Here is a 25,887-nt window from a genome sequence, read left to right on the forward strand (position 1 = left end):
GGAATTGCTGGGTCAAATGGTATCTCTATTTGCAACTTTTTGAGAAAGCGCCATACTGCTTTCCACAGGGGTTGCACCATTTTACACTCCCAGGAGTTGGTTCTTTGAAAAGGTCAACAAAATCGATACTCCACTAGCAAAACTCACAAAAGACGCAAAGAATCACACTCCTTGTTTTGACCACAGGTGTATTATTTATGGACTCTCAAGTTCATTTCACTGATACATGTGGTGATCCTGTGCCAGCACCACACTTTCACAAACAGTTTCTTTGTAATATGTTTTGAAATTGAGAATTTGTAGGGCTTCATAGTTTATTCTGTTTGGGGGATTGTTCTGGCTCTCCCATTTCCCTTGTAATTTTACAGGAATTTGAAAATGGGCTTCTCAGTTTCTGTTCCTCAAAAATGACTGCATTAGATAATTCTTCAAAAGAGCCAAGCAAAATAGTTTTTACTGGGTAGTCTAGGCTGTTCTTACCCACTTCCCACTAAAAATTACCTTTAGGAGACCAGTTTCTTAAAAGTGCAAAGTTCAAAAGGATACATAACACAACATGCTAGGCAGGATACCCCTAACCTTCATAAAAACTAGAAGTCTGCTTTATTACTGTTTATCAATGAAACTGTTTCTCAGTTCTCCCTCTTGGTCAGAGTCTTCTATTGTTGTTATTGTTATGTGATGTCATTTGGCTTGCGACTCATAGTGACCCTTTTTACAACAGCCCTGAACCCTGCTCTGTAAAACATTCAGCAGTGATAGCCAGTCACCATCAGTTCTTCTGGATTCATGGCAAAGGAGATGATTTTTCTATTTATTGCCTCATTGGTAATCACTGTAATTCCTCTTTCACCCAACTCACCTATGCCCCATATGAACAGAGACCAATTACTCTTTTAAGAACCCCTGGCATGACACAACCAACTAGGAACATTGAGAACAATATTAGGCCAGTTTACTGAAATGATTCAAGGAACCATCGCTCAAAAACCTTGAAGCAAAGATACAAATCCCATGAAGTGTTTGTTTATAAATTAGTAGGATAGCACAGACTAGGACAGGATTCAGATCCATTGTTTACAATGTTGCTATGAGTTGTACTCACCTTGACAGCACCTAACAACAACATAGAGTTCCCAGTGGTATCTGCAACTAGAGATAGATTTTTTTTATTAATTTTAATGAAAGTTTACAGAGACTTAGGGCTTCCATTCATTCATTGTTGCACTTTTCTCCCTGCCAGCCCCCTCCCCCCAAATTCACTCTTCTCTTTGAAAAGTAAAAGAAAAATTCTTTCATTGTTATACAATCCCTCCCCTCAAGTCCACTCCACTGTGCAGCCTTCATTCCAGACTCTTGTCATGACAGTAATACCTAATCATATATCCCTTTTAAACAATTCTCTCCCTCATATGTTTCAATGCAATATACATTATTTATCCCCTTTTTCTTAGTCTTCCCTCAACCCTGATGCCAGTCCCATTTTATAACAGTGCTCCTATGCAGTATTTGTCCTCTTGCAACTGAGATATTTCACTCAGCATAATGTCTTCCAAGGTCACCCATTTTGTATACTATTTCATGAGTTCCTTGTTTTTCAATGCAGCATAGTATTCCATTGTGTGAATATACCAGAGCTTCTCTATCCATTCGTTTGTTGATGGGCACTTGGGTTGTCTCCAGCTCTTAGCTATTGTGAACAAGCCGCAATAAGCACGGGTATGCTTACTTTTCTTTTCAATCTAAATACCTTTTATTTTCTTTCTTGCCAAACTTCCCTAGCTAGAACCTCCAGTACAACGTGCATAGAAGTGCACATCCTTATCTTGTTCTTCATCTTTTGGAGAAGCATACACTCTTCCACCACTAAGTACAACATTAACAGTAGGAGTTTTAACAGTAGATGCCAGATGCCTTTTATCAGGTTACATAGCTTTCTATTCCTAGTTTGTTGAGTGTTTTTATTGTGAAACAATGTTGGAATTTTGTCAACTGCTTCTTCATCAACTCTTGCCGCAGAAGTAGTCAGTCTTACTCCTTTGTTGTCTATCAGATCACATCCATGTGTATTGTTGTTGTTGTCATGTGCCATCAAGTCAACTACAATCCATAGTGACCCTATGAACAACAGCTCTGAAACTTGCCCTATCCTCAGCTAACCGTACTGTATCTGACACAGCTGACCCTACTGCCATAGTCACTGTGTCAATCCATTTCAACCATCGTCTTCTTCTCCTGTGCTAATCCTCTACCCTTCCAACCATGATATCCTTCTCCAAGGACTGGCCCTCCCTGACACCATGCCCAAAGTGAGTGAGCTAGAGTTTCAACCTCTCCAAGACATACCTGTTTGTTTTCTTGAATAGTATGTTCATTACTCTTCTTCAGTGCCACAACTCAAAGGTATATATTCTTCTTCTGTAATCTTTATTTCTTATCCAGAACTCAGATGCATAGCAAACACTTGAGAAGACCATGGCTTGGACCTAAGACCGTAAAAGGCCTTGGCAAAGCCCTATGAACAGTATAGTACACTTAGACTATTAGATAAAGCACTGGAGGCTAGTCTCTCATATCAGAAGACACCAAAATGACGGGGAACAGTTGCAAATATCCACTAATAATTGAAACAAGAAATGTATGAAGTATAAATATAGAAAAATTGTTATAAGAGAAATGGAACACATAAAAACTAACATACTAGGCATTAGTGAGCTGAGGTGGACTGGCATTCACTACTTTGAATCAGACAATTGTATGATCTCCTATGCTGGGATTGAGAAAAAATAGAGTTGCATTTATAGTAAAAAAGACCATTCCTAAGTCCATCTTGAAGAACAGCATCCATGTGTACAGCCATCATTTATGTTTTTAATAACATATTTGCAATGAATAAATAATTTTTTATACTAGTTTATTTACAGAATTCAAATACAATGTTTTCCACACCAGATCCTTCCCATTTCCCTCACCCAGGGGGTTGTACATTTCAATACAATTTGAATAACTTGAACAAAATTCTATCATTTGTTCTCCTGCCTTGTTTCTGCTACCGTGGCCATATTTTTCCAACCAGTAGTCAGTTCTTCTTTCTTTCCAACTTTGCATTCCAGTTACCAATTATTATTAATACATCTTGACCACATGTTCAGTCAGTTACATACTGCAAAAGCTGATACAAATTCTCCATTTTTTCATCTTTGGCTTTAGTGATTGGTGAGCATATTTGAACAATAGTTGTATTAATTGGCCTTCTGTGTATGCACATGCATATGATCCTACCATTCACAGCATTGTACTTTTTGTACTTCAGGATAGCTTTTGAATTGTTCTTTATATACTATGAGCACAACGCATCAGTATTTGATTGAAAACTTTTATGTTTATAAGATATTATTATGTAGATTTCTTTATTATTGGTATCAGGGAAATACTAATCTCCTACAGTAAGTTGGAAAGTGTTTCTTCCGCTTTTTATTTTAGAGAAAATTTGTGAATCAATGGTATTAATTTTTTTTAATGTTTGGTAGAATTTAGGGATGAAGCCCATTTATTTATGGGTAGTTTTTTGATTGCTGATTTAAGCTCTTTTATATATCTATTTATACTGTCTTTTTTTATCACTTGAGTCAGTAATTCTTTTCAAGAGATTTTTCTATTTTTATATGTTATCAAATTTGTTAATCTTTTTTATCTATTAATGCCCATTCTTGTTTCTAATTCTGGTAATTTAAGCCATCCTTTTCTGGTCAAGTTCTGTCTGGTTTGTCAGTTTTGTTGATCTTTTCAAAAAACCTTTTCATTTTCTCTATTATTTATTCTCCACTTCATTATCAACTTAATCTTTATTATTCTTGTTTATCTGCTTGACTTAGAGTCCTTTGGTTTCCCGTGTTTTAAGGTAAAAGGTTGTTAAGGCACTCTTTCTTCTTACCTAATATATTACCAAAGTTTTTTTACAGAGGAAAATAATGTACCTCTAAAGAATTACTTCATCTACATCAAGCCTAAAGAATTCTGTGTATATTAAGAAAATTGAGCAGCCTTCAAATGTATCTATTATTTAATTGAAATGCAGTTTTCTAGCATGTCTAATAATACAAAAGACAACTTTAAAGCTAAATCCAGATGAATAAAAATTTATATAATTTGTAATATTAACATATTATTAAATCTTGCTGCATACTCCAAATATATCTACACTATTTTTGTCATTTCTAGTGTATTAATAATCTCAAAAGAGCATTATAGAAACAGTTATATTTGAATGTCTTATTAACAGAGTATCCTCTCTGTAGGTATTATGTCTCAACTATAATCATATTGAATCAATAATACCCAGGCTAAAGCCTCAGACTCATTTAACTAACAGACAACTCCTCTACCAAAAAGTATCTTCAAGTGGCTATGGGCAGCAAGGAGCTACAAAAATAAACAGGTATGATTCTTTTAAAAAAAAATTCTAATTTTGGGTGGGAATTACAAAATTTCAAGTAAAAATTCAAGTCACTGCCATCGAGTTGGAACCAATACACAGCTGGCGCTTCACAGAATTTTCAGAGGCTATGAATCACATGAGTAGAGATTGTTCATCTTTCTCCATGGATTTGAGCCACCCTTGCTGTGAGCTGGCCTACCTACTAGGCCACAAGAGCTCCCTATTTAATAACATACTCTAATTTATTTAACAGTCCTAGCATTGTTGTTGTTGTTGTTGTTATTCCTCTTAAGTGTTCAGAGTGGAACTTCTCCACTTTGTTTTCAGATGTGACCTTTCAAACCAATCACTCCTGTTGTTTAGGGTGCCTTTGGGTAGACTCAGATGGCCAACCATTAGACTAGCAATAGACCTATGAACCATTGGTGAGACATATATTTTTTTTTAAATAGCTAATGTGAAAAATAGACTTCACCAATAAACTCCTTTGTAATTATTTTCCTTCCTTCTTCCATGTACTGATCACATGTTTTCTTTACAATAGTTTGTGCTTTTGCTTTTATATCTTGTATATGTTGTGAGATAAGTGATGTCTAAATTAATTTTGCATGTGATTGTTCAGTTGTCCCAGCATCATTTGTTTAAAGCACTGTCCTTTAACTTTGAATGTCCTTTGCCTTTATTCTCAATTAATTGATCATAAATGTAGAGGTTTACATATTAGTTTTCCATTTTATTCTATTGATCTATGTATCTGTCCTATTTTTTTGCTACTACTCTACATCTTTCTAGGCTAGGAAATGTGAAGGACAGCTACCTGACTTACAGAGATCCGTATTTGTTCCCATTTCCAAAACGTGATCCAACAGAATGTGGAAATTATTAAACAATATCATTAATATCAGGATTTGGCTTTTTTCCCTACTTGCTGAAACTGAGAAGGATCTGAAGTGCTTGCTGCCTGAGGCCAAGTACTGTAGCCTTAAATATGGATTGAAGCCCCAATTCAAGAAAACAAAGATTCTCAAAAAAAAAAAAAAAAACCAGAAGGAAAGAAAAGAAAACAAAGATTCTCACCATGGGCAGTTGGCAGCATCATGATAGACAATGAAGAGATTGAGATTATTAACCGCTTCAGTTTGCTTGGCTCCACGATCAATACTCTTAGTACCAGCAGCCAGGAAATTCAAAGACAGTTTGCATTGGGAAAGTCTGTTGTCTGAGACCTCTACAAAGTACTGAAGAGCAACAATGTCAGTCTGGAGACTAAGATGTGCCTGATTCAAGCCGTTGTCTTTGCAATTACTTGCTATGCATCAAAAAGCTAAACAAAGACTTGAGATGATAGAAGGAGAATTGATGCCTTTGAGCTGTGGTGCTGGAGAACACTGTTGAATATACCATGGACTGCTAAGAGAACAAACAGGTTTGTCCTGAAGAAGGTGAAACCAGGCTGCTCCTTGGAGACAAGGATTCTGAAGCTTCATCTGACTTGGGACATGTTGCAAGGCAGGATCAGTCCTTGGAGAGGGACATCATGCATGGGAGGGTGGAGGAACAATGCAAGAGAGGAAGACCCTCAATGAGATGGATTGATTCAGTATCTGGGGTAATGGGGCTATGTGTGTCAGAGACAATAAGATTGGCACAGGATACAGCAGGGTATAGAGCTGTTGTACCATCTTTAATATCACATTCAAGCAAAATACTGCTGAAGATCATTGAAAAACCTGCTGGAACAGTGCCTAGAGAACTACCAGAAGTTCAAGCTAGATTTAGAAGAGGCCATAGCACCAGGGAATCATTGCTAATATCAGATGAGTCCTGATGGAAAGTAAAGAATACCAGAAGGATGTCTATTTGTGCTTTATTGATGATGCAAAGGCATTTGACTATGTGGATCAAAACAAATTATTTAAGAATGGGAATCCCAGAACACTTTATTATACTCAAGGGAAACCTAGACCTAGACCAAGAGGCTGTTGTGCAACCAGAGCAAAGAAACACTATATAGTTTAAAGTTAAGAAAGGTGTATGTCAGGGTAGTATCCTTTCTCCATACCTATTCAGTCTTTATGTTGAGCACATTATTGAAGAAGCAAGACTATAAAAAAGAATGTGGCATCAAGAGTGAAGGAAAACTCATCAATAACCTGAGCTATGCAAATGACACAACCTTGTTTGCTAAAAGTGAAGACAATTTGAAGCACTTACTGCAGAAGATCAAAGATGGAGTGTATCTCAAAGTTAAGGGGGAAACCAATTCTCACCTCTGGATCAATAGGCAACATCATGAATGATGGAGAAAAGACTGAAGCTGTCAATGACTTTATCTTACTCGGATTCACAATCAGTATATACTTGGTACCAATGAGATCAGAAAACATTTTTCACTAGGAAATTCTGAAGTCAAGGATCTCTTCAAATTATTAAGGAGCAATGATGTTAGTTTGAGGACTTAGGTGTGCCTGTTTTGTATCATGGTCTTTTCAGTCACTTGCTATGCATCTGAGAGCTGGAGTGAGTTAAGATGACAGAATTGATGGCTTTGAGCTGTGGTGTTGGAAAAGACTACTGAAGTGTTCCTTGGAGGCAAAGATGAGAAAATTTCATCTCACGTACTTTGGACTTGTTGCTAGGAAAGACTATTCCTCAAAGAGAGGCATCACGCTTGAAAAGGTGGAGGGATGACAGAGGGAAAAAACTCAGTCAGGTGGATTGACTCAGTAACTACAGCAAAGGACTCAAGTCTGTCAGAGATTGTGAGGATGGCACAGGATAGGATAGGTTTCATATCTGTTGTTCATAGTGTCACTGTGAGTCTTACTCAAGGAAGCCTAATAGCAATAACAGACTAGCTTGGTTACTGTAAGTTTATATTGTAATACTTTTTTATAGAATAATTATTTATTTCTTAAAATATTATATCCCCCTCAGTTCGCTCTTCCCTTTGAAAAGTAAAAAAAGAAAATTCTTCCATTGTTATACAATCCCTCCCCTCAAGTCCACTCCACTGTGCAGCCTTCGTTCTGCACTCACGTCATGACAATAATACCTAATCATATATCCCTTTTAAACAGTTCTCTCCATCATCTGTTTCAATGCAGTATACCTAATATATCCCATCTTTCTCACTCTCCATTCCCCCCTAGTCCCTATGTCAGTCCATTTTGCAACAGGGGAAGTGTCCCTTTGTGACTGAGATATTTCACTCAGTATAATGTCCTCCAGGGTCACCAATTTTGAATAATATTATTTTGAATAATATTTCAAAATAATAATAATAATACTTTTTAAATAATATTAATATTATTATTAATAATATTTTAATAATATTTCATGCATTCCTTGTTTTTCAATGCAGCATAGTATTCCATTGTGTGAATATACCAGAGCTTCTCTATCCATTCTTTTGTAGTTACTTGGGTAGTTTCCACCTCCTTGCTATTGTGAAAAAAGCCATGCTAAACGTGGGTGTGCATACATCTGCTTGGGTGGCAGTTCTGATTTCTTTGGGGTATATTCCAAGTACTGGAATTGCTGGGTCAAATGTTATTTCTGTTTCCAACTTTTTGAGAAAGCACCATACTGCCTTCCATGGTGGCTGCACCATTTTACACTCCCAGCAACAGTGAATAAGGGTTCCAGTTTCTCCACAACCTCGCCAGCCTTTGTTGTTTGCTGTTCTGTTAAATTTTGCTATTCTTACTGAGATGAGATGATATCTCATAGTTGTTTTGATTTTCATCTCTCTTAGAGCTAAGGATTTTGAACATTTTTTCCATGGTTTTGTGTGCCATCTGAACGTCTTCTTTGGTGAAGTGTCTGTTCATACCCTGGTCCCATTTTGCATTTGGGTTGTTTACTTTTATCTTGTTGTGGTGTATTGTAATACTTATAAAAAACAGACTGCAAATTCTCCAATTTTGTTCTTTTTCAAGATTGTTTTGGCTAGTCTTGCTTTCTTTTCATTTTATAGAACATTTAGGATAAGCTTGTTTTCTGAAAAAAGTCTGTTGGGTATTTTTTTTTTAGAGATTGCATTGACTGTACAATCAATTTGTGAAGAATTGCAATCTACTAAATAAATAATACTTAAACTCTAACTAAAAACCGGGAGTATTCTCTCCATTTGTTTAGATCTTTAATTTCTCTCAGCAGTGTTTGAACATTTTTTTGTTAAATTTTTTTCTAAAGTATTTTATCTCTGATACTATGAATAGAAACATTGATAGAATTTTCAGAACTTTCATTGTCACCATATAAAAATGCACTTTGCTTTTGTATACTAATCTTTTACCCAGTTATTAGTGCAAGTAACATTTTTGTTCCTTAAGAGTCTTTAAGATTTTTCTAAATACAAGATCATGTCACCTGCAAATTTTAAAAGTTGTACTCATTTCTTTCCAATATGGATACATTATGGGTTTTTGTTCTTGTATTGGTTTGGGCCAGGTTATTAAGAAGCTCTGGTGGCATGGTGCATGGCATGTTCGGCTTCTAATCAAAAGGTTGGCCATTTGAATCCACTGTATAGGAGAAAGATGAGTAGTCTCTTCCCATAAAGGCTTAGAGCCTCAGAAAACTGTTGGATGCTGATTAGGAGTTGGAATTGGCTATGTTGAGGTAGGTTTGATATGTTGGTATTTGGTACGAGATTTTTTATTGTTTGGGTCGGTATTTTTGGGCTTTTTTTCCCTTTTATACTAATATTGCTTTTCACTAGCTGTATTTCTTTTACCACATTTTAAAAAATATTTTTTAAAGAATGAAAAATTATAATTACATGGAAAAGAAAGAAATTAAACACCATATAATTCTGATTTGTTGGCAAATCCATTTTTTTAAACTTTAACCTGTGTTAAGTATATTTCAGACTGTCTTTTATGAAACAGCTTGTTTGAAATGAAGCATGTGGGCTCAGACTTAACTTGTGTGTATTTCAGAGATACAGTGGTCAGTGAAAATTTGTCTCCCATAATGCAGAGTTTGGAAGTTCTTCATTTGGGCTACAATGGGATTTGCAACTTAATTCAGTTGCAACTTAACAGACTGAGAAATTTAAAGTTCCTCTTTCTACAAGGTGAGCAGTGTTATTATTAAAGACTGATTTGTTATCCTATTTTGATAATATTTATTATCCTTATTTTGATAAACAAAAATAAAAGTATTAACATCCATTTCAGTCAATCTTATTACCAAAAACATTTTAATGAGAACTGAGGGAGTTTTTTCCCCTTGTGTTATTTACATTTTTTTTTTATGTTAGGATACTTTAATTTTAAAACAGGTCACAGCACTAACCTTTGGCCCATTCTGCCCCTGACCAAGCTACAAGTGCTTGCTCAGCAGTTGGGTACATTCTTTAGTAGCATGTGTGAAAAGTGAATAAAAGTGTATATAAAACAAATATTCAAATCGTTTCCATAGTAACACAGATAAATGTGACCCCATCGCCTGGTCTTCTATACTGTTGCATCTGTTCCATCCCACCCTACTTATATAAAGAAATTTCAAAACTAGCAATAATTAAGTTAGATGGTCCCTCCAAATCCTTTAATTCAAGCTAAACTTGGAGTTAACAGCTACCAAAATGGTATCTACACATTAATACTAGCTGAAGCACAACTTGTTGGATGGCATTTCATTCCCCTTTCTCAAGCGCAAGACAAGGGCAGAGTGCTGACATCCTGCTCCTCCAATTTGAATGGATACTCATGGTTCTTGATTTGCTGCATGAGCTGCCAGGTTGGCCCAGACATCACATAGTAGTTAGTTGGCCTCTGGAGCCCACTGAAAGTAGAGGCAGCAGCAACAGTGTAAGTACCCATGTTTTCAAACAATACCCAGTCTCCCACATGCATTTCTGGCAGCACTCAACAGTCCAATCCAGGCCATCACATGTTGGTCCCCATATGCTAGATGAGTAATACTTCTCATCTGGTGTGGGTCTCTTCTGCAGAAGGGGCTTTACATGTGCATAATCATAAAGGATGCAATTAAATGAGCCGTATACCCCATATTTACATATTTTTTAAAAACTGGTTTTGAAGTAAATTCTAGGAGTCCTAATGACAGCACAGTTATGGATTGGGCTGCTAATTTTCTCCATGGGAGAAAGATGAGGCCTTCATTCTGCATGATGACTTACAGCCTCAGAGGGCCCCCCAGATCCATGGAGGGTCACTGTGATAGAGAACCGACTCAGCAGCAGTGGGCATAGCACTATCCACAGCACTCAAAAATAGTTTACTTCTCATATCATTAAAACTCTCAACATACTGTTTGCTGTGGAGTCAGTTCCTTCCTGACTTTCGAGTGGGTTGTATTGTAATCGCTGCTTTATCCTTTTTGGTTTTAGTTGGATTCCTGTTTTCTGGGTTTTGTGGTAGTAGGATTCCTGTTTCCTGCCTAGTTTAAGCCCTGCAGCATGGCAAAACTGACTGATCCCCTCATTAATAATCTATAAACCTTACTTTCATTTTCTCATCCAAAAGGTGCTATTTAACTCACATTGTCAGTACAGTTGCACCCTGTCAAGCATCAAAATCAAAGCCAATGGCCAAGAAAGTATTTTAAATAATCTAGTGCACCATAGTATTCTTCATGCTTAACAAGTTAGCTTATAAGTTCTTTATCTTTTATAATAATCATATAGACACAGAAAACCCTTCTGTAACACCTTCATAGATCTACTTTTATCAGTAACATTTAGTTTAAGCACTTAAACACTGAAAAGAAAGGTCATGTTAGTGATATTTCAGAGACAAATGAGAAATTTTGCCAAAATCATGCCAATTCTGCAGCTACCTTCCTATAAGTTCCATATCCATTTCTCTTTGGGGATAAATGTACATTTATTTTTTTATTCTCTTACTGCTGAAAAAAATAATTTTATTAAAAAATATTTAAATGCTTATTTAATTAGGGAAGCTTGATCTCGCTTGACAAATGATGACTTACTTTTTTTGCAGGAAATGAAATCAGTCAGGTTGAAGGACTTGACAATTTAGTAGTCCTGCAGGAATTGGTAGTTGACCATAACCGCATCAGAGCATTTCATGATAGTGCCTTTGCCAAGCCAAGCTCATTGTTGGCACTTCACCTTGAGGAAAACAGACTCCGAGAGCTGAGCAAGTTACAACCTTTGTTAAAGCTTGAGAAACTCTTCCTAGGGTATAATAAAATCCAGGTAACAATATTTTGGGTTTTATTATTATGAAATTAACAAGCCATATTTCCTCTGAGCTGCAAACAGAAAGTGTGCAAACAAAATTAAATATTGCTAGTGTGTTATTTATCATTTATAATATTTATATCTAGGGCATATGTGCTCCTTGCAGGCAAAAATGACAAAGCTTTATCTTTCATACTTTGGCCATCTTTCTGGGAGAGGCTATTCCTTAGAAAGAAACATCATGCTTGGAAAGGTGGAGGGTCAGTGAAAGAGAGGAAGTCCGTGAACAAGATAGATTGACACAGTGACTGACTATAGCAATGAACTGAGGTATGTCAGAGCTGATGAGGAAGGCACAGGATAGGACAGAGTTCAGAATTATTCACAGGGTCACTGAGTCATACTGGACTTGACAGCACCTAACAAAAACGAAATGTTCTGTGATAGATAAATGGCTGCCCGACTTCTAGACTTAACAAACCTGACCAATCCATAAGCACCCATCCACTAATCAAAGTGAGCTCTAAGTGCTCTAAATATCTTCTTAGCAGACCTCTCCAAGACAGCTCACTTGTTCCAGATTGTCTTGGTGCAAGCTGTTTGTAAATCTCAATTCCTTTAGAGGAATTCCTTTAGCTATTTCTAAATTTCAATTCCTTTTAGAGACCTTTCTTCCTCAAGACTTTAACTTTTAGCAAGTTACTTGGCCTACCTGGCATTTGAATAAACTCCTGACAATGCTTTGGCTTGGCTTTTCTTCTTCTGCTTACATTTTACCTACTCAGAATTCATCTGGTCCCTGTTAGACTGCTGCCCCAACTGAACCAGGCCAAACTCTCCTGAATAAATGTTCAGGATGCATTGCATCCAAACCAATCAGCTCACACACAGTTCTGAACAAAATAAACCTAACAAAACAGTCTAGCAATGAGCTGTAGGCCGGAAGCCTCTTGTTAGAACCAATCAGAATCTGGTGTGCAGGTCTGGGGTTTTTTTAAAAAAATTCAGTTGGGGCTAAGTCTTTAGTTGAAGATGCATGTGTGTAGCCATTGGCTTTTGAAAGGTGAAGGGAAGTGGTTACCATATTTGAAAACTTTCTAGTGATGGCAGCTGAACCAGCAAGGGATTGTCTGGCATGATAAGACTGGCATGAGTAAGAAATTTTCCAGATATTTTCAAGGATACCTAGGGTCTGTGTCTTTTGTTCAGTGATTTCTCTGGTCTTGCCTTCCAAGAAAACTTGATTTTATTACTCTGTCTACAAATGGACTTGGCTGATCTCTTTAACTAATTTTTGTCAGAAACTACATTTTGGAAATAATTATGGAAAAACTAAAATACATTTGCAAGCTTTCACCAATTTTAAGTGGCTAATAGTAAATTATCCCACCCAAAAGTGGAAGGCAAGGAATTACAGCTATACTCCCAAAAGGTGTATCAGGATGAAGACTCATCATGGGTTTCTTTATAGTTAAGGTTATGTTTAAGAAATACTCTTGAAATTATTTAGATTGGATGTACTCAGCTGTTTCCACACTCCTGAGTCAATACTTTGGAGAAATAACCAAATATTATCTAAACTCTAGAATAGATAAAAAGTTTTCTGAGAAAATTTTAGTCCTTTCTTGCAAGTACTACTATCAAATTATAATGCTATTGTTTGTCAGTTGTGAATTTGGAATATGTAACATACAGATCTGTCTTTGGTCAACAATACAGAATATTGTCAAACAAATTCACTTCAGTGGATGCCAAGTATGAGAAAGATGCAATCTAGCACTTACTTATAGCTACTACAAATATTAGAAGATATTGAAACTAAATAATGATGTATTGATTCAATGAACTTTTGAATAGGATATGGCAGAACTGGAAAAGCTTGATGCCATCTCTTCTCTCAGAGAGCTTACAGTTTATGGCAACCCGGTGAGTAGTCAAGGTATTAATAATTATATCTAGTTTATTTTTATGTAGTTTGACAAAGAAATTTTATACATAGACAGCTATCCTAATACAGTTTATTGATTAAAGTCTTTTTCCATCTGTTTATAATACTACTATTAAAAAATATATTGTGTTGAGAAAATCTGCTGTCAGAGACCCCTTCACAATGATAAACAGCAATGATGTCAGTTGAAAGACTTAAGATGGACCAAGTAAAAATATCAATCCATAGTTTTTCAGTTGCTTCTTGTGCATCTGAACTTTGGTCAATGACTAGGATGATGGTAGAAGGCTTGATACCCCTGAATTGTGTTGTTGGCGAAGAGTATTAAATGTCCCACGGACTGCCAAAAGAACAAACACGTTTGATTTGGAGGAAGTTCTTCTTTAGAAGCAAGGATGGTGAAACTTTGGCTCACATACTTTGACCATGTTGTCAGCAGAAGACTTTGGAAAAAGATGCAGAGAAAGGTTGAGGATCAGAGAAAGTGTGGAGACCTTCTACAAGATAAATTGACACAATGACTTTAATGATATGCTGGAGCATATCAGAGATCATGAGGTGTGGGATATGGCAAGATTTATATCTGTTGTACAAAGGGTCACTGTGAATCATAGTTCACTCAGTGGCATCTAAAAACAACAACATTTCACATATAAAAGGATCTGTTTTCAACATTCTGTGTTGTATTCATTGGCTCATGGGTCTATCCCTGGAGTGATATTAACAACAATAGTGTGATACGAGATGGACTCACACTGTGACTTCAGCAGTGGGTTCTAGTGTCTCCGATATAATGAGGACGGCACAGGATACGGCAGGTTTCAGCATGACTGTTCCTAAGGTTGTTGTGAGTCATACTTGAATCAATGGCACATAACAACAACAGCAGCAGCATAATATAATGAATTGCTAATCAAAAGGTCAACAATTCACATCCAACAGCCACTCTTCAGAACGAAGAGGGGCAGTTTCCTCCAATAAAGACTGACAGTGTGTTGAGGGCCACTGTGAGGTCGAACTGACTCAACAGCAGTGAATTTTGGGGCCAGTAGTTCACTATATTGAATAACCAGTTTTATATTAAGTCTGACTGATACTGTATTAGGAAGAATGTGTCATCACGATTGGAAGAAGACTCATTAACAACCTGCATTATTCAAATGATATAACTTTGCTTGCTGAAAATGAAGAAGACCTGAAACACTAACTGCAGGAGATTAAAAACTACAGCCTTCAAAAAGGATTACATCTCAATATTAAGAAAACAAAAATCCTCACCTCTATACCCGTAAAAAAATATAGTGATAGATGGAGAAAAGATTGAAATTGTTAGTGATTTTCTTTTACTTGGATCCGTAATTAAAGCTCACAGTAGCAGCAGTCAAGAAATCAAAAGGTGTTGTATTGAAAAAATCTAAGGTGCACTTGATCCAAGCCATAATCTTTTCAGTTGCTTCCTATACATCTGAAAGTTGAACAGTGATTAAGGATGACATGAGAATAATTGATGCTTTTGAATTGTGGCATTGGTGAAGAATAGGAATATACCATAGAGTGCCAAAAGAATAAACAAGTATGTCTTGAAGAAAGTGCAACTGGAGGCAAGGATGGTGAAACTTCATCTCATTTACTTTGGACATATTCTCATGAGGAATTGATCCTTCGAGAGAAACATCATGCTGGGAAAACTGGAAGGTCAGGGAAGGAGAGGAAGACCCTCAACAATGTAGACTGATACAGTGACTGCCACAGTGGGCTTGAGTATGATGGAGATTGTGAAGATGGTACAGGATAAGGCAAGGTTCTCAGATCTTAGGTTCTTTGGGTTGCAATGAGTCCTAGTCAACTCAATGCCACCAAACAAGAGGAAATCAGGTATTCTTCATATTTGTGTAGTTCTACTTATTGTCTAAATATGGTGAACCATGCTTATCGCTTAACGATTTGCGAGAAATCTCCCAGAATCCAGGAACTCAGACATGAGCCAAGAGCCAACCTTGTAAGCAGAATCTCCTTGAGATTCAGAACTCTGGTCTATCATATTGACTCTTTTCAGAAGATCTTCCTGTGCACATATGGAAACATTTTCTAGGGGAGATTGATGTTATGAATTGATGAATCATATTATTAACAGATAGGTATTGAATTATACCCCTGGAAAAGTATCATTTACCAATTACTTGTAGGTGAACTCCTCTAATATAATTCTGTTTATGACTTGGGTATTGCCTGCAGTTGGTGAGTAATGTTATACACCCTAAAGAGGCTATACTTCCAATTGGATAGTCTTAATAGGAAAGAAGTAAACAGTTCTTCATTTAGCATGGCAAGAAATTAAGACTGAGATGTGTTTCAAAAACAGTGCTTATCTTTGTAGCATCTAATAGAATTGATAAACTTATCCCATTCTTGTTGTCTATGCTGTATTTCCTGCTCTGTCAGAGTTCTCTGTATGTTTTTGTTTTGTTTTGCTTTTGACTAAATCTTTTTAACTTTAAAAAAATTTTTTAAACTTTATTCAGATTTGTAGAAAAGTGCTACATCGCCACCTGCTCATATTCCGACTGCCAAACTTACAGATGTTAGATGGTATTCCTATAAGTTCAGATGATAGGACAAAAGCTGAATTTCACTTCTCTGAACTACAGACAAAGAAAAACGCGGTAATAATTATAGTCTTTAAGATTTTGCTTTTAAGTCTATAAATTATTAATATGCATATTTTTATTTAATGGCTTAAACCTGAGGTTTGGTGTTTCTGTATATTAGTATCTATTTTGTGGTTACATGAAAGACAGTTTGATTTGCAAATAGAGCACACATACACACACACACACACACACACAGAGGTCCACACATAAATTCTGAGGAAGTAAGTTCCTTTTTCTAATAATGACCTTGATATATGGAAAATTAGTTAATATCTTTGTACATCATCTTTAGTATCTCAGGTGATGATGGTAGGAAGTTACAAAAATAATACTTTTTAAAATAAAATTTTATTTTCATTATAATTTTTAATGAGCATTTACAGAGAGGTTAGATTTTCTTTCATTCATTGTTACACATTTTTCCCCCCACGCTGTCTCTTCTGCCTCCCAGAAACGAACAAATTGGTTTCCACTTAGGCAGATAGGAAGGAAAGGAGAGAATTCTGAGAGTAAGTCTCTGGACTGCGTAGTTAATTTATTCAACTGAGGAGAAGTACACGCTTTTTCTTGTGTACTTGCAGAATAACTCAGTATTTTGTCAATGTATTTTTAAGGGGAATATGGCCATAGCAGGAATGTGATTAGAGAGGAGGGAGAATCCCCAAAGCATGTCATTAGGAAATGCGGTCATCTGTAGCTTTTGAAGAGGGGGGTGATGTTATTAGAACTGTACCTTTAATCAGAATCTGGAGGCGGGAAACCAGTTAAGAAGCTTTTAAGAATAACTGAGGAGAAATACTTTATAGACTTGAACTAGGGTGGGGCAGGGAAAGTATTAAATCAATCTTGGATTTAAGCAAAAGAGGGTGTTGCAGTCCAGGAACAAAAGGTGCCAAGTAAACTGTAGATGTCCCTCTAATGGTGTAGTCCTAACCACCTCACCGGACATTCTTCATTGCCCTGTAGAATAAGCTACCTTACTCCAGGGAAACTGGGGTAGGCTCCTCCCTAGCCATTCTACCCTCAGCAGTAGGTTCATATGCTTATTAAATGACTTGGATGTGGTTTTTTAAAATCTGCTATGCCAGTTCTTTATTATGTTGTTTGTGGAAAAAAGATATCATGCTGAGAAGGTGGAAGGTGAGAGAAGGGGGAGAAGACCCCCAGTAAGATGGACTGACACAGTGACAATAATATTGGGCTGGTTATGAGGATGGTGCCACGTAGGGCAGTTTCAGATCTGTTGTTAGTAGGGTCACTGTGAGTTGTAGTCGATTCCATGGCACCTAACAGCATTTCTCTGTGTAACCAAATGGGATGCTTTGGAAAATCTACACAAAGATATCACACACACACAACCCCCCCCCCACACACACACACAATGCAGTAGATAGGAGGGGGAAATAAAACACTTTGTAAAACATGGGTAAAATTCAGACAAAATATGGGAAATTGCTTTAAAAATTCCTGTGTTCAAATTTCACATATCCTTAAATTGATGCTATTTTAAACCAAAATTAGAACTCATATGGCATATAACAGTAAAATCCTATAAAACAACAATCAAGAGAGCATTACTTTCAGGAAAAGTCTTAACCCCTCATCAAAAGATTGGCAAATGCACGTACTTATAAAGAAACATAAATATAAATATGAATCATACATTTAATTTTAATTACTTCCTGATTTTTAAATTAAGCCTCATTTATTATTAAAATAAACCTTGTTTGTTTATTTTCACTGTCTAGAGAGTTTCTGTCATAAGTCATAGTAGCTGTAAAGTGCAATGTTACAAAGATCATTTCGTTTTTGGCAAAAGCAATCAAAACCTATGAAAAATTTAACCCTATTTTCAACTAGTCTTTATTTAAAATTTCTCTTTTTATCTATGCTCCATTCGTGAATTGAAGGGAGTATTTTAAGCCTCTCATTTGGAAAAATCTATTTTCAATTCAATAATAATGATTTTTATTTTCACTGCTAAAATAAAATAGAGATATCCCTTCTAGCTGTTCAGCTTATCAGCCTAAGGTGTTTCGGGTTTTTTATTTCAGGTGCTTATGTTCTTTCTTTTTTCATAACAGATGAAGAATAAATGAAACCTAAGGTTTCTTTTATATAAAAATATTTCAGGATTTCTTTGAATAGAAAATTTGGTAGTATTCTAGGTTTAAGAAGAGAAGACACTCCTTCAAATAAGTTAGGGAATCTGGAGCTACCGTGTTTTAGTAAAATACCTGTGGCCCCAGAACAAAACAACAGTTCTGGATAACCTGAAAATGAAGGAAATTGTTAGTTTTATACAAAATGGAAAACCTACATGTCTGAATGAGCTAGATCATATATTTTGAATTCATATGCTTGAAAGTATAAGCAAAGCCAGTCTTAATGAAGGCAAAGCAAGTATAAATTGTTAAGTGCTAATGAGCCTTTTCCAACCCATAGAAACCCTGAGTACAATAAAAGGAAACTGCCTAGTCCCACACCGTCCACACAACCATATTTGTGTCCACTGGTGCAGCCTGTGTCAGCCCCTCTCTTTAACACTGACTACTGCTTGTGATGTGCCTCTCAAGGCACATTTCTTATTTTTCATTATTTAATATTCATCTTAAAATCTTGTCTCCTCCATTTGCTAAATCTGAAACTTCTTTTACTCCTTGACTAGTTTAAAGTTAGTACTTTCACTAAAACTTATTTTTTAGGGTTTTTTCCCCACTTAGTCCCATTTTATTGTTTTAAACAACTAATTCATTATAGGCATTTAATGAGATAATACGAGGAATACAAAAGTTTGCAAAGTACAGCTTTTACATTCAGATATTTCTACTAATAAAAACAAAGAAACATTACAAAGAGAAAAGGTTTTATTTCTCATAATACCACACTTAACCCTTATTTTAGAAGGAAGGCAGTGTCATCGAGCCCTCTATTCTAGTGGTGAGTATAACACACAATCTGAAAAGACAGGACAGAAGGTTCTGGGGAGGTTAAAGGCCTAAAAAGGCTGTTTTACAGTTTTCCTAATACCAACTCTGGGTTTAGGATAGCACATAATCCCCGATGGAGACAAAATTTAAATTGCTAATCAATTGTTGCTTGAGATAAGGACAAAAGTTATTGAGTTTTGGAAGTAACACATTTTTAACTTTTATTTTATCATGCACAGTTTATTCCTGTTGCTAACTCTCCAATGGATGGTGGGTCATTCCCAGTGAAAGGTCCTCCTGTAAAGATAGCGAATGTCATTCTGCCTGGAGGATTTAACCATTACTTGGGATCTGACTTCACTTTAACTTCTGAAGCTGAAGGTATCTGGACAAAGACTTTCAGAGTAGATGTAAAAGAAGCACTTTATTAGAAAGGGGAAAAAAATCTCTTTGATTAAAATTATCCACTTTAAATTTGCATTTCATCTAATGCTTATCTGTTCAAGGTTCAGGTTTTTATTCTGAAATCAGAGATGCAAATGTTGTTCTTGTTTTTTTTGTTCTGAAACTACTCCAATTACTGTATTGTAATTTAGCATTTGCTCACCGGTTGAGCCCTGTCATACTTCTACAATTATTTCTGTACTTCTCTTTCCTTAATTTTGTGTATTTCATAGCAAACTGCTATTAAAATTAGTTCATTGAGATTTCCTAAATACGGAGAAGTTTGAAATTTTAAAAAAATATTGGTCATAGTAAAATCCTGGGCTACAAAGAAATTCAGACTTTTTCTTTGAAACTATTAGTCAATATTCATAAAGTTAAGAATTGGCAAGCTTTTCAAGGAATGCAACTTGAAAGGAAGAGGAGGGCAGGACTTAAAAGTCCTTTGTTATATGCATTTTAATTTATTTGTAAAACAAGACCTTTGCCCAATTACACATCTTTGGCTATCAGTTGGGCAAAATTGAGGATCCTGCTACATTTTTCACTTCCTCAGGAGGCTTAAATCTCCCATTTGTTTTCTCCAATCACTTACAGACAGTCAACTTGATATTCAGGATACTACAATAATTAGAAAGTTATCTAAGAGCCTAGGGAGATTACTGGAGTACTACTATATGTGGATTGAGGATTGAAAAGGAATCCAGTTACTAGAAACACATTATAATTTATTCTGCTAAGATGTTATTGGTTCAATTTATTTTGCATTTTTCTATATTTTTATGCTTTCAAGATTTTTATCCTAGAGAAGACCTGTTGTTGTTGTTGTTGTTATGTGCCATCGAGTCATTTGCGACTCATAGCGACCCTATGTACAACAGCCCTAAACCCTGCTCTATCCTGTGCCAATCGCATTGCCTCTGACACACCCATCCCGATTACTCCAGTCACCGAATCAATCCACCTCATAGAGGGTCTTCCCCTCCTGCACTGTCCCTCTACTTTACCCAGCATGATGTCCCTCTCCAAAGACCTGTCTCTCCTTGCAACATGTCCAAAGTATGTCAGACAAAGCCCCAGAATCTTTGCCTCCAGGGAGTAGCCTGGTTTAACCCTCTCTAGGATGAATCTGTTTGTTTTCTTGGCAGTCCATGGTACATTCAATACTCTTCTCCAGCACCACAGCTCAAAGGCGTCAATTCTCCTTCTATCCTTCCTAGTCATAGTCCAACTCTCTGATGCATAACAAGTGATTGCAAAGACCATGGCCTGTATCAGGCGCACCTTCGTCTCCAAAGAGACACTGTTGCTCTTGAGTACTTTAGAGAGGTCCCTAACAGCAGACTTTCCCATCGCAAATTTAACTGTTAGCAGAGTTAGGCATGTTGCTGTTACTAAGTTCTGTCCCGTCAGTTCCAGTCATAATGAGCTTGGTGTGTGTCATCCGCACAGTCACTATTGTCTTGGAGCCCACTCTGCAGCCACTATGTGAGTCCATCTCTTTGAGGGTTTGCTTTTTACTTAAACGTCTACTTTACCAAGTATCACATTCTTCTCTGAGAATTGGCTTCTTTTTGATAACATGCCCAAAGCACGTAAGATGAAGTCTCATCATCTTCACTTCTAAGGAGCATTTTGTCTGTACTCTTCCAAGACAGACTCATTGGTTCTTCTGAAAGCGTGTGGTATACTTGCTATTCTTCACCGACATCTAATTCAGATCTATCAGTTCTTCTTTAGTCTTAAGTCTTGTGCAGAAAATTTGCCCATACATTACATTTTGATTTCTTGACCATTGCTTCCGTGGACATTAATTGTGAATCGAAGTAAAATGAACCTATTAAAAAAATCCAGTCTATTCCCTGTTTAGCATAATGCCACTTATTGGTCAGGTTTTAAAGGCATTTGGTCAGGTTTTAAAGGTATATGCTTTCTTTATGTTGATATGTAATTAATACAGAAGACTGTAGTTATTTTTATTCCAATTGGCCAGATTCCTTCATTCAAGTTTACTAGCATAAATGAGTGAACACCTTCAGTGTTTTATCCATTTGTTGAAACAGTTGGTGTCTGTCACTTCCTGGTGCCTTCTTCCCACTGATGCTTTCATTGCAGCTTTGAGGTCTTCCCTTAGTACCAGTTCTTGATCATATGTTACCTCCTGAAATGTTTGAACCTTCCTCACTTCTTTAGGAACAGTGACTCTGTCACTTCAATTTTCTTTTGATGCTTCCTTCACTGTTCCATTTTATGCCCATAGAATCTGTCAAAAGTGTAACTTGAGACCTGACTTTGTTCTTCAGTTCTTTCCTTTTGGGAAATAGAACGTATGTGTCCCCCTTTTGGTTTTGCACATTTCATTATAATTTTTTTCTTTAGCTTCTTGAATCACCATTTAAAATACTCTTTTCAGCATTTTTACCTCACCATTTCTTCCATTTGTTTTAGCTGCTCTGTTCAGGAACGAGTTTCATATCTTCTAACATGCATTTTGGTATTTTCTTTCTTTCTGTCTTTTTAATATCTTTCCTTCATGGATGTTGTCCCTCAATTTATCTGGTCTTCTGTCAATTTTGTTCAATGTGTCAAATATTTTCTTAAGATGATCTCTAAAATCTAGTAGAATATACTCAAGATGGTACTTTGGCTCTCAAGCACATGTTTTGTTTTCAGTTTCAACTTGAACTTACAAATGAGTAATTGATGCTCTGACTGCAGTGAGCCCCTGGTCTAGTTCTGACTGATGGTATTGAGCTTCTACATAGTTTCCTTCCACTGATGTAGTCAGTTTGACTCCTGTGTGGCCCATTCATTGAAATACAGATGTACTAACTCACTACTGTTGAATTGGCTCCAACTCATAGCAGTTCCTGTCTTTTGTTTCCAAGGCTATAAAATTTCAACAAGAGGGGACTATCTGTCTTTGTCCTGAGGAGTCTCTTATTATTGATCATTCTTTGTTACCAAATTTCCATTGCAATCACTAGTAATTATCAATGTATCTTAATTACATATTTGACCACTTTCAAACTGCAAACTTAGGCATCAGTGGTTGGTGTATAATGTGAACAATTTAACTATCAACAGCTCTTGCTTGTAAGCTTATAGATATTGTCTTATCACTGACAGTGTTATATTCCAGACTAGGTCTTGAAATGTAATGCCATCCCTCTTCATTTTGCTGCTTTCTCTAAATTAGGATGTGTTTCTTTCAGTCCTTAAACCACATGAAAACATACTACTATTACTCTCAAATCATATATTCTACTTTCATAATAGACGATGTGATTCAATCTTTAAGCATTTAATTTCATTTTTGTTGACTTCCAGTGCTTCTGGATTCATACTCTGTACATTCCATATTCTTTTTATGAATTCATATTTTTAGCTCTTTCTTCTTCTTTTGACTTGTGCCACACATCAGCAGATGGATTATTTCTTGCTCATCAGTGTGGTCGATTCTACCTTAAGGAGACAGCTGTTCCTCAGATGTGTTTTGAGTGCATTCCAACCTGGGGGTGCTTATCTCCTGTCACTATATCAGTGTTCAATTGCTATTCATAAGGTTTTCAAGGGCAGACTTTTTAGAAAGTAAATCTCTAGGTCTTCCTGATATGTCTTACTCAGGAAACTTCTTGAACCTGTCCCTCAATTGAAATACCAGTAGCATAGCTTCTAATGTCATATTAACATGCTGTGGAATATTGACAGAAGAGTGATAAAAACCAAACATTCTAAGTTATTATAAGTCTTCTTAACTATAAAATATCACCTTTGGGAATGCCACCAGTAATCCAACCCAACATTCTTTTCCATAATGTCCTTCTCATATGTCTGTAATATTTGTGTACAGCTCTTGTTCAGGATTTTCTAAAAAAAGTCTTGTGATTTTTTTTTAACTCTGACTAGGTTACCCTAGAATTTATTCTGAAGAATATATAATTTTATCTCTTCATTTATAACGGCAAGCAACTCTTTATATTTTTAAAAATTATCTAGAAAGAATTGTGTTTACACTTGCTTAGAAAAATGTAAGCAATACTAGATACTAAGAATGTATCCCACATATGTGAAGGGCAGGGACAAAAAAAATAAAGAACTTATCCCAATTCCATATTTTAAAAAATGTACCATCTTATGAACGTATAGCATACATTTAGATGAACAATCAAATTGTTTCTCTTAATCATTCTCATTATTGTATAATTTTAACTGCCTGAATTCCTAATTTCAGACCAAAAAAACAAGAACACAGGAATTCTGGCAAATAATCCTCGAAGCGTTCATGCAGAAGTAACTTTACGGCAACTCAAAGGGATAAATTTTTCTCCAACTTTTTTAACACAGCAGAATATCACACCTCAGACTGTGACGCTGTACCAGAACCACCAAGAAGATGAAGGGTAAAGCTATTCTAAGTTTTAATATCATTTCTTATTATGCTTTCAAAATTCTTCCTATATTTTCTAGTCATGTATAAGAGTAGGAAATGCTGCTACTAACAATTATCCATTTCCTCTGAAATTAGAAAAAAAATGTCTACACTAGAATGTAGGCTCCTCCTTCATTCAGCAAACCTTTCTCAAAGCTTAGTTTATTTCTATCATCATTGAAAAGTGTTTACTGCAGAATTACCTAATGTACTAAGCAATTATGCCACCAGCATTTCACTCATAAGTGCTTTCTTTCTTACAGGATACCCAGCAACCACTTTTCCAGATCAAATCGGATGTAACTGCCTAAAGAGAAAAGAACATATGAAAAGAAATTATTACTGTTTAGTAGTTGTGTAAAACCTAGTGGACAGTCGTGGGTGAAAAAATATGAATAAGACAATCATGTTATTTATGTTTCTGAAGCACTTTAGATGCATTAGAAGATAGTCTATCCAAATGCTATTGGGGTGGGGGTAAGACTGAGAAAAACTGGATGAAATATGTTTACAGCATTGAAGTCTATGGGGGAGAGAATAGTCTAAAAGTATTATATTTTAGGGCATTATTTTTATTGTAGGAGTATGCAATGAGGGTTGCAGAGTGGACTATATTTGGGGGTGGGGGTGGGGTTTGGGGAGGTGCGGGGGGATTGTGTACCAGTGAGGGAGTTTTTCTTTTGCTTTTCAAGGAGAGGAGCAACGGTGGGGGGAGGGGGGAGGGGGGTGTGCGGGGAGAAGGGTGCAACAATGAATGAATGGAATTCCAAAATCTCTGTAGATGTTCATTGAAATGAAAAATAAACAAACTAACCTAAATAAAAAAAAAAGAAGATAGTCTATCATTCCTGGTGAATTCAGCTTTTTAGGCTTTCTGTAGAGTTAAACATCTTAATCTTTTGAATGTCTTTATTAGAAAAATCATGAATGTCTTATACATCAGTTTGAGAAGATAAAAGTGACATAAAACAATGTTCAGAGAATCTAATACTTAATTCTGGTACTGTAAATAAGAATTATAAAATTCCATTGTGATCTTTATAAGAAAATATTAAGGAAAGGCAATCTTTGGAAGTAAGCATACTTTATAAAGTATTCATTTGGGGGTTACATAAAACTGAGCATACATTTATTACCAAACACAGTTATTACAAAAGCAAGATGATTTTTGCTAGTTTATGTAGAGATTACATTTTTAGCCCTGCATTAGAAGAAAAACACCACACACACCCCCCACCAATCTCTTGAGAGCAGTCTGCACCCAAAACTGTTTCAAGATATAAATTGGGATCATTAATAGTAGCTTCTAAATTTGGCCACCTAGTCACTTATGCACCAAGATTAAGAAGAAAGAAAACAATTTTTACCTAAAAATCCTTATTGTAGATGATGTGCCTACAGTAATTCATGGTAAATTGAGCATAGACATTTAAAATTTTGACCTTGAATAGTTATCACTCACTTGAAATAGTTTTTCTAAACTGTAGTCCTAAGATATATGATAAATCAATCAAATAATTTAGATTTATATATTCAATTGTTAAGTATAGTTTTTTTATTAAAGATTAAATTACAGTCGTATTTTAATATAAATAATTAGTAAAATGTTCTGTTTAAAGATTTTCAAGTGATAGTTCAACACTGTAGTTTCATATTAGTTATACATCTTTTACATGGAAATAAATTATTTTTCACTAACATATTTGTACTTTGCAGTCTATTTGGAAAGATTGTAAAAAATATTTGGTAACTATAGAATTCCAATTTATGTGAAAAAATTTGTATATATCATCTTAAATGTGATATGTGTGTAATTTAATCATGTATTATTTGATATTTCAAATAACAGATTGATTTTGCAATTATT

At 35.8% G+C, this 25,887-nt stretch overlaps 1 protein-coding gene across 1 annotated transcript in view; it reads left to right on the top strand.

The window, feature by feature from the left end:
- The window catches only part of LRRC9 (leucine rich repeat containing 9), a 152,439-nt gene extending 128,058 nt beyond the window's left edge, over positions 1 to 24,381 (top strand). The window contains exons 25-31 of the mRNA XM_006891820.1: positions 4,299 to 4,438; positions 9,385 to 9,521; positions 11,413 to 11,630; positions 13,473 to 13,541; positions 16,086 to 16,226; positions 19,384 to 19,525; positions 24,284 to 24,381. Of these exons, the coding sequence (XP_006891882.1) occupies positions 4,299 to 4,438; positions 9,385 to 9,521; positions 11,413 to 11,630; positions 13,473 to 13,541; positions 16,086 to 16,226; positions 19,384 to 19,525; positions 24,284 to 24,381 (945 nt within the window). The remainder of the gene's footprint in view (positions 1 to 4,298; positions 4,439 to 9,384; positions 9,522 to 11,412; positions 11,631 to 13,472; positions 13,542 to 16,085; positions 16,227 to 19,383; positions 19,526 to 24,283) is intronic.
- The last annotated feature ends 1,506 nt before the right edge of the window (positions 24,382 to 25,887 follow it).

Source organism: Elephantulus edwardii, unplaced genomic scaffold, assembly GCF_000299155.1.
Source record: "Elephantulus edwardii isolate Elephantulus edwardi_28Jun2011 unplaced genomic scaffold, EleEdw1.0 scaffold00104, whole genome shotgun sequence".
Classification (NCBI taxonomy): Eukaryota; Metazoa; Chordata; class Mammalia; order Macroscelidea; family Macroscelididae; genus Elephantulus; species Elephantulus edwardii.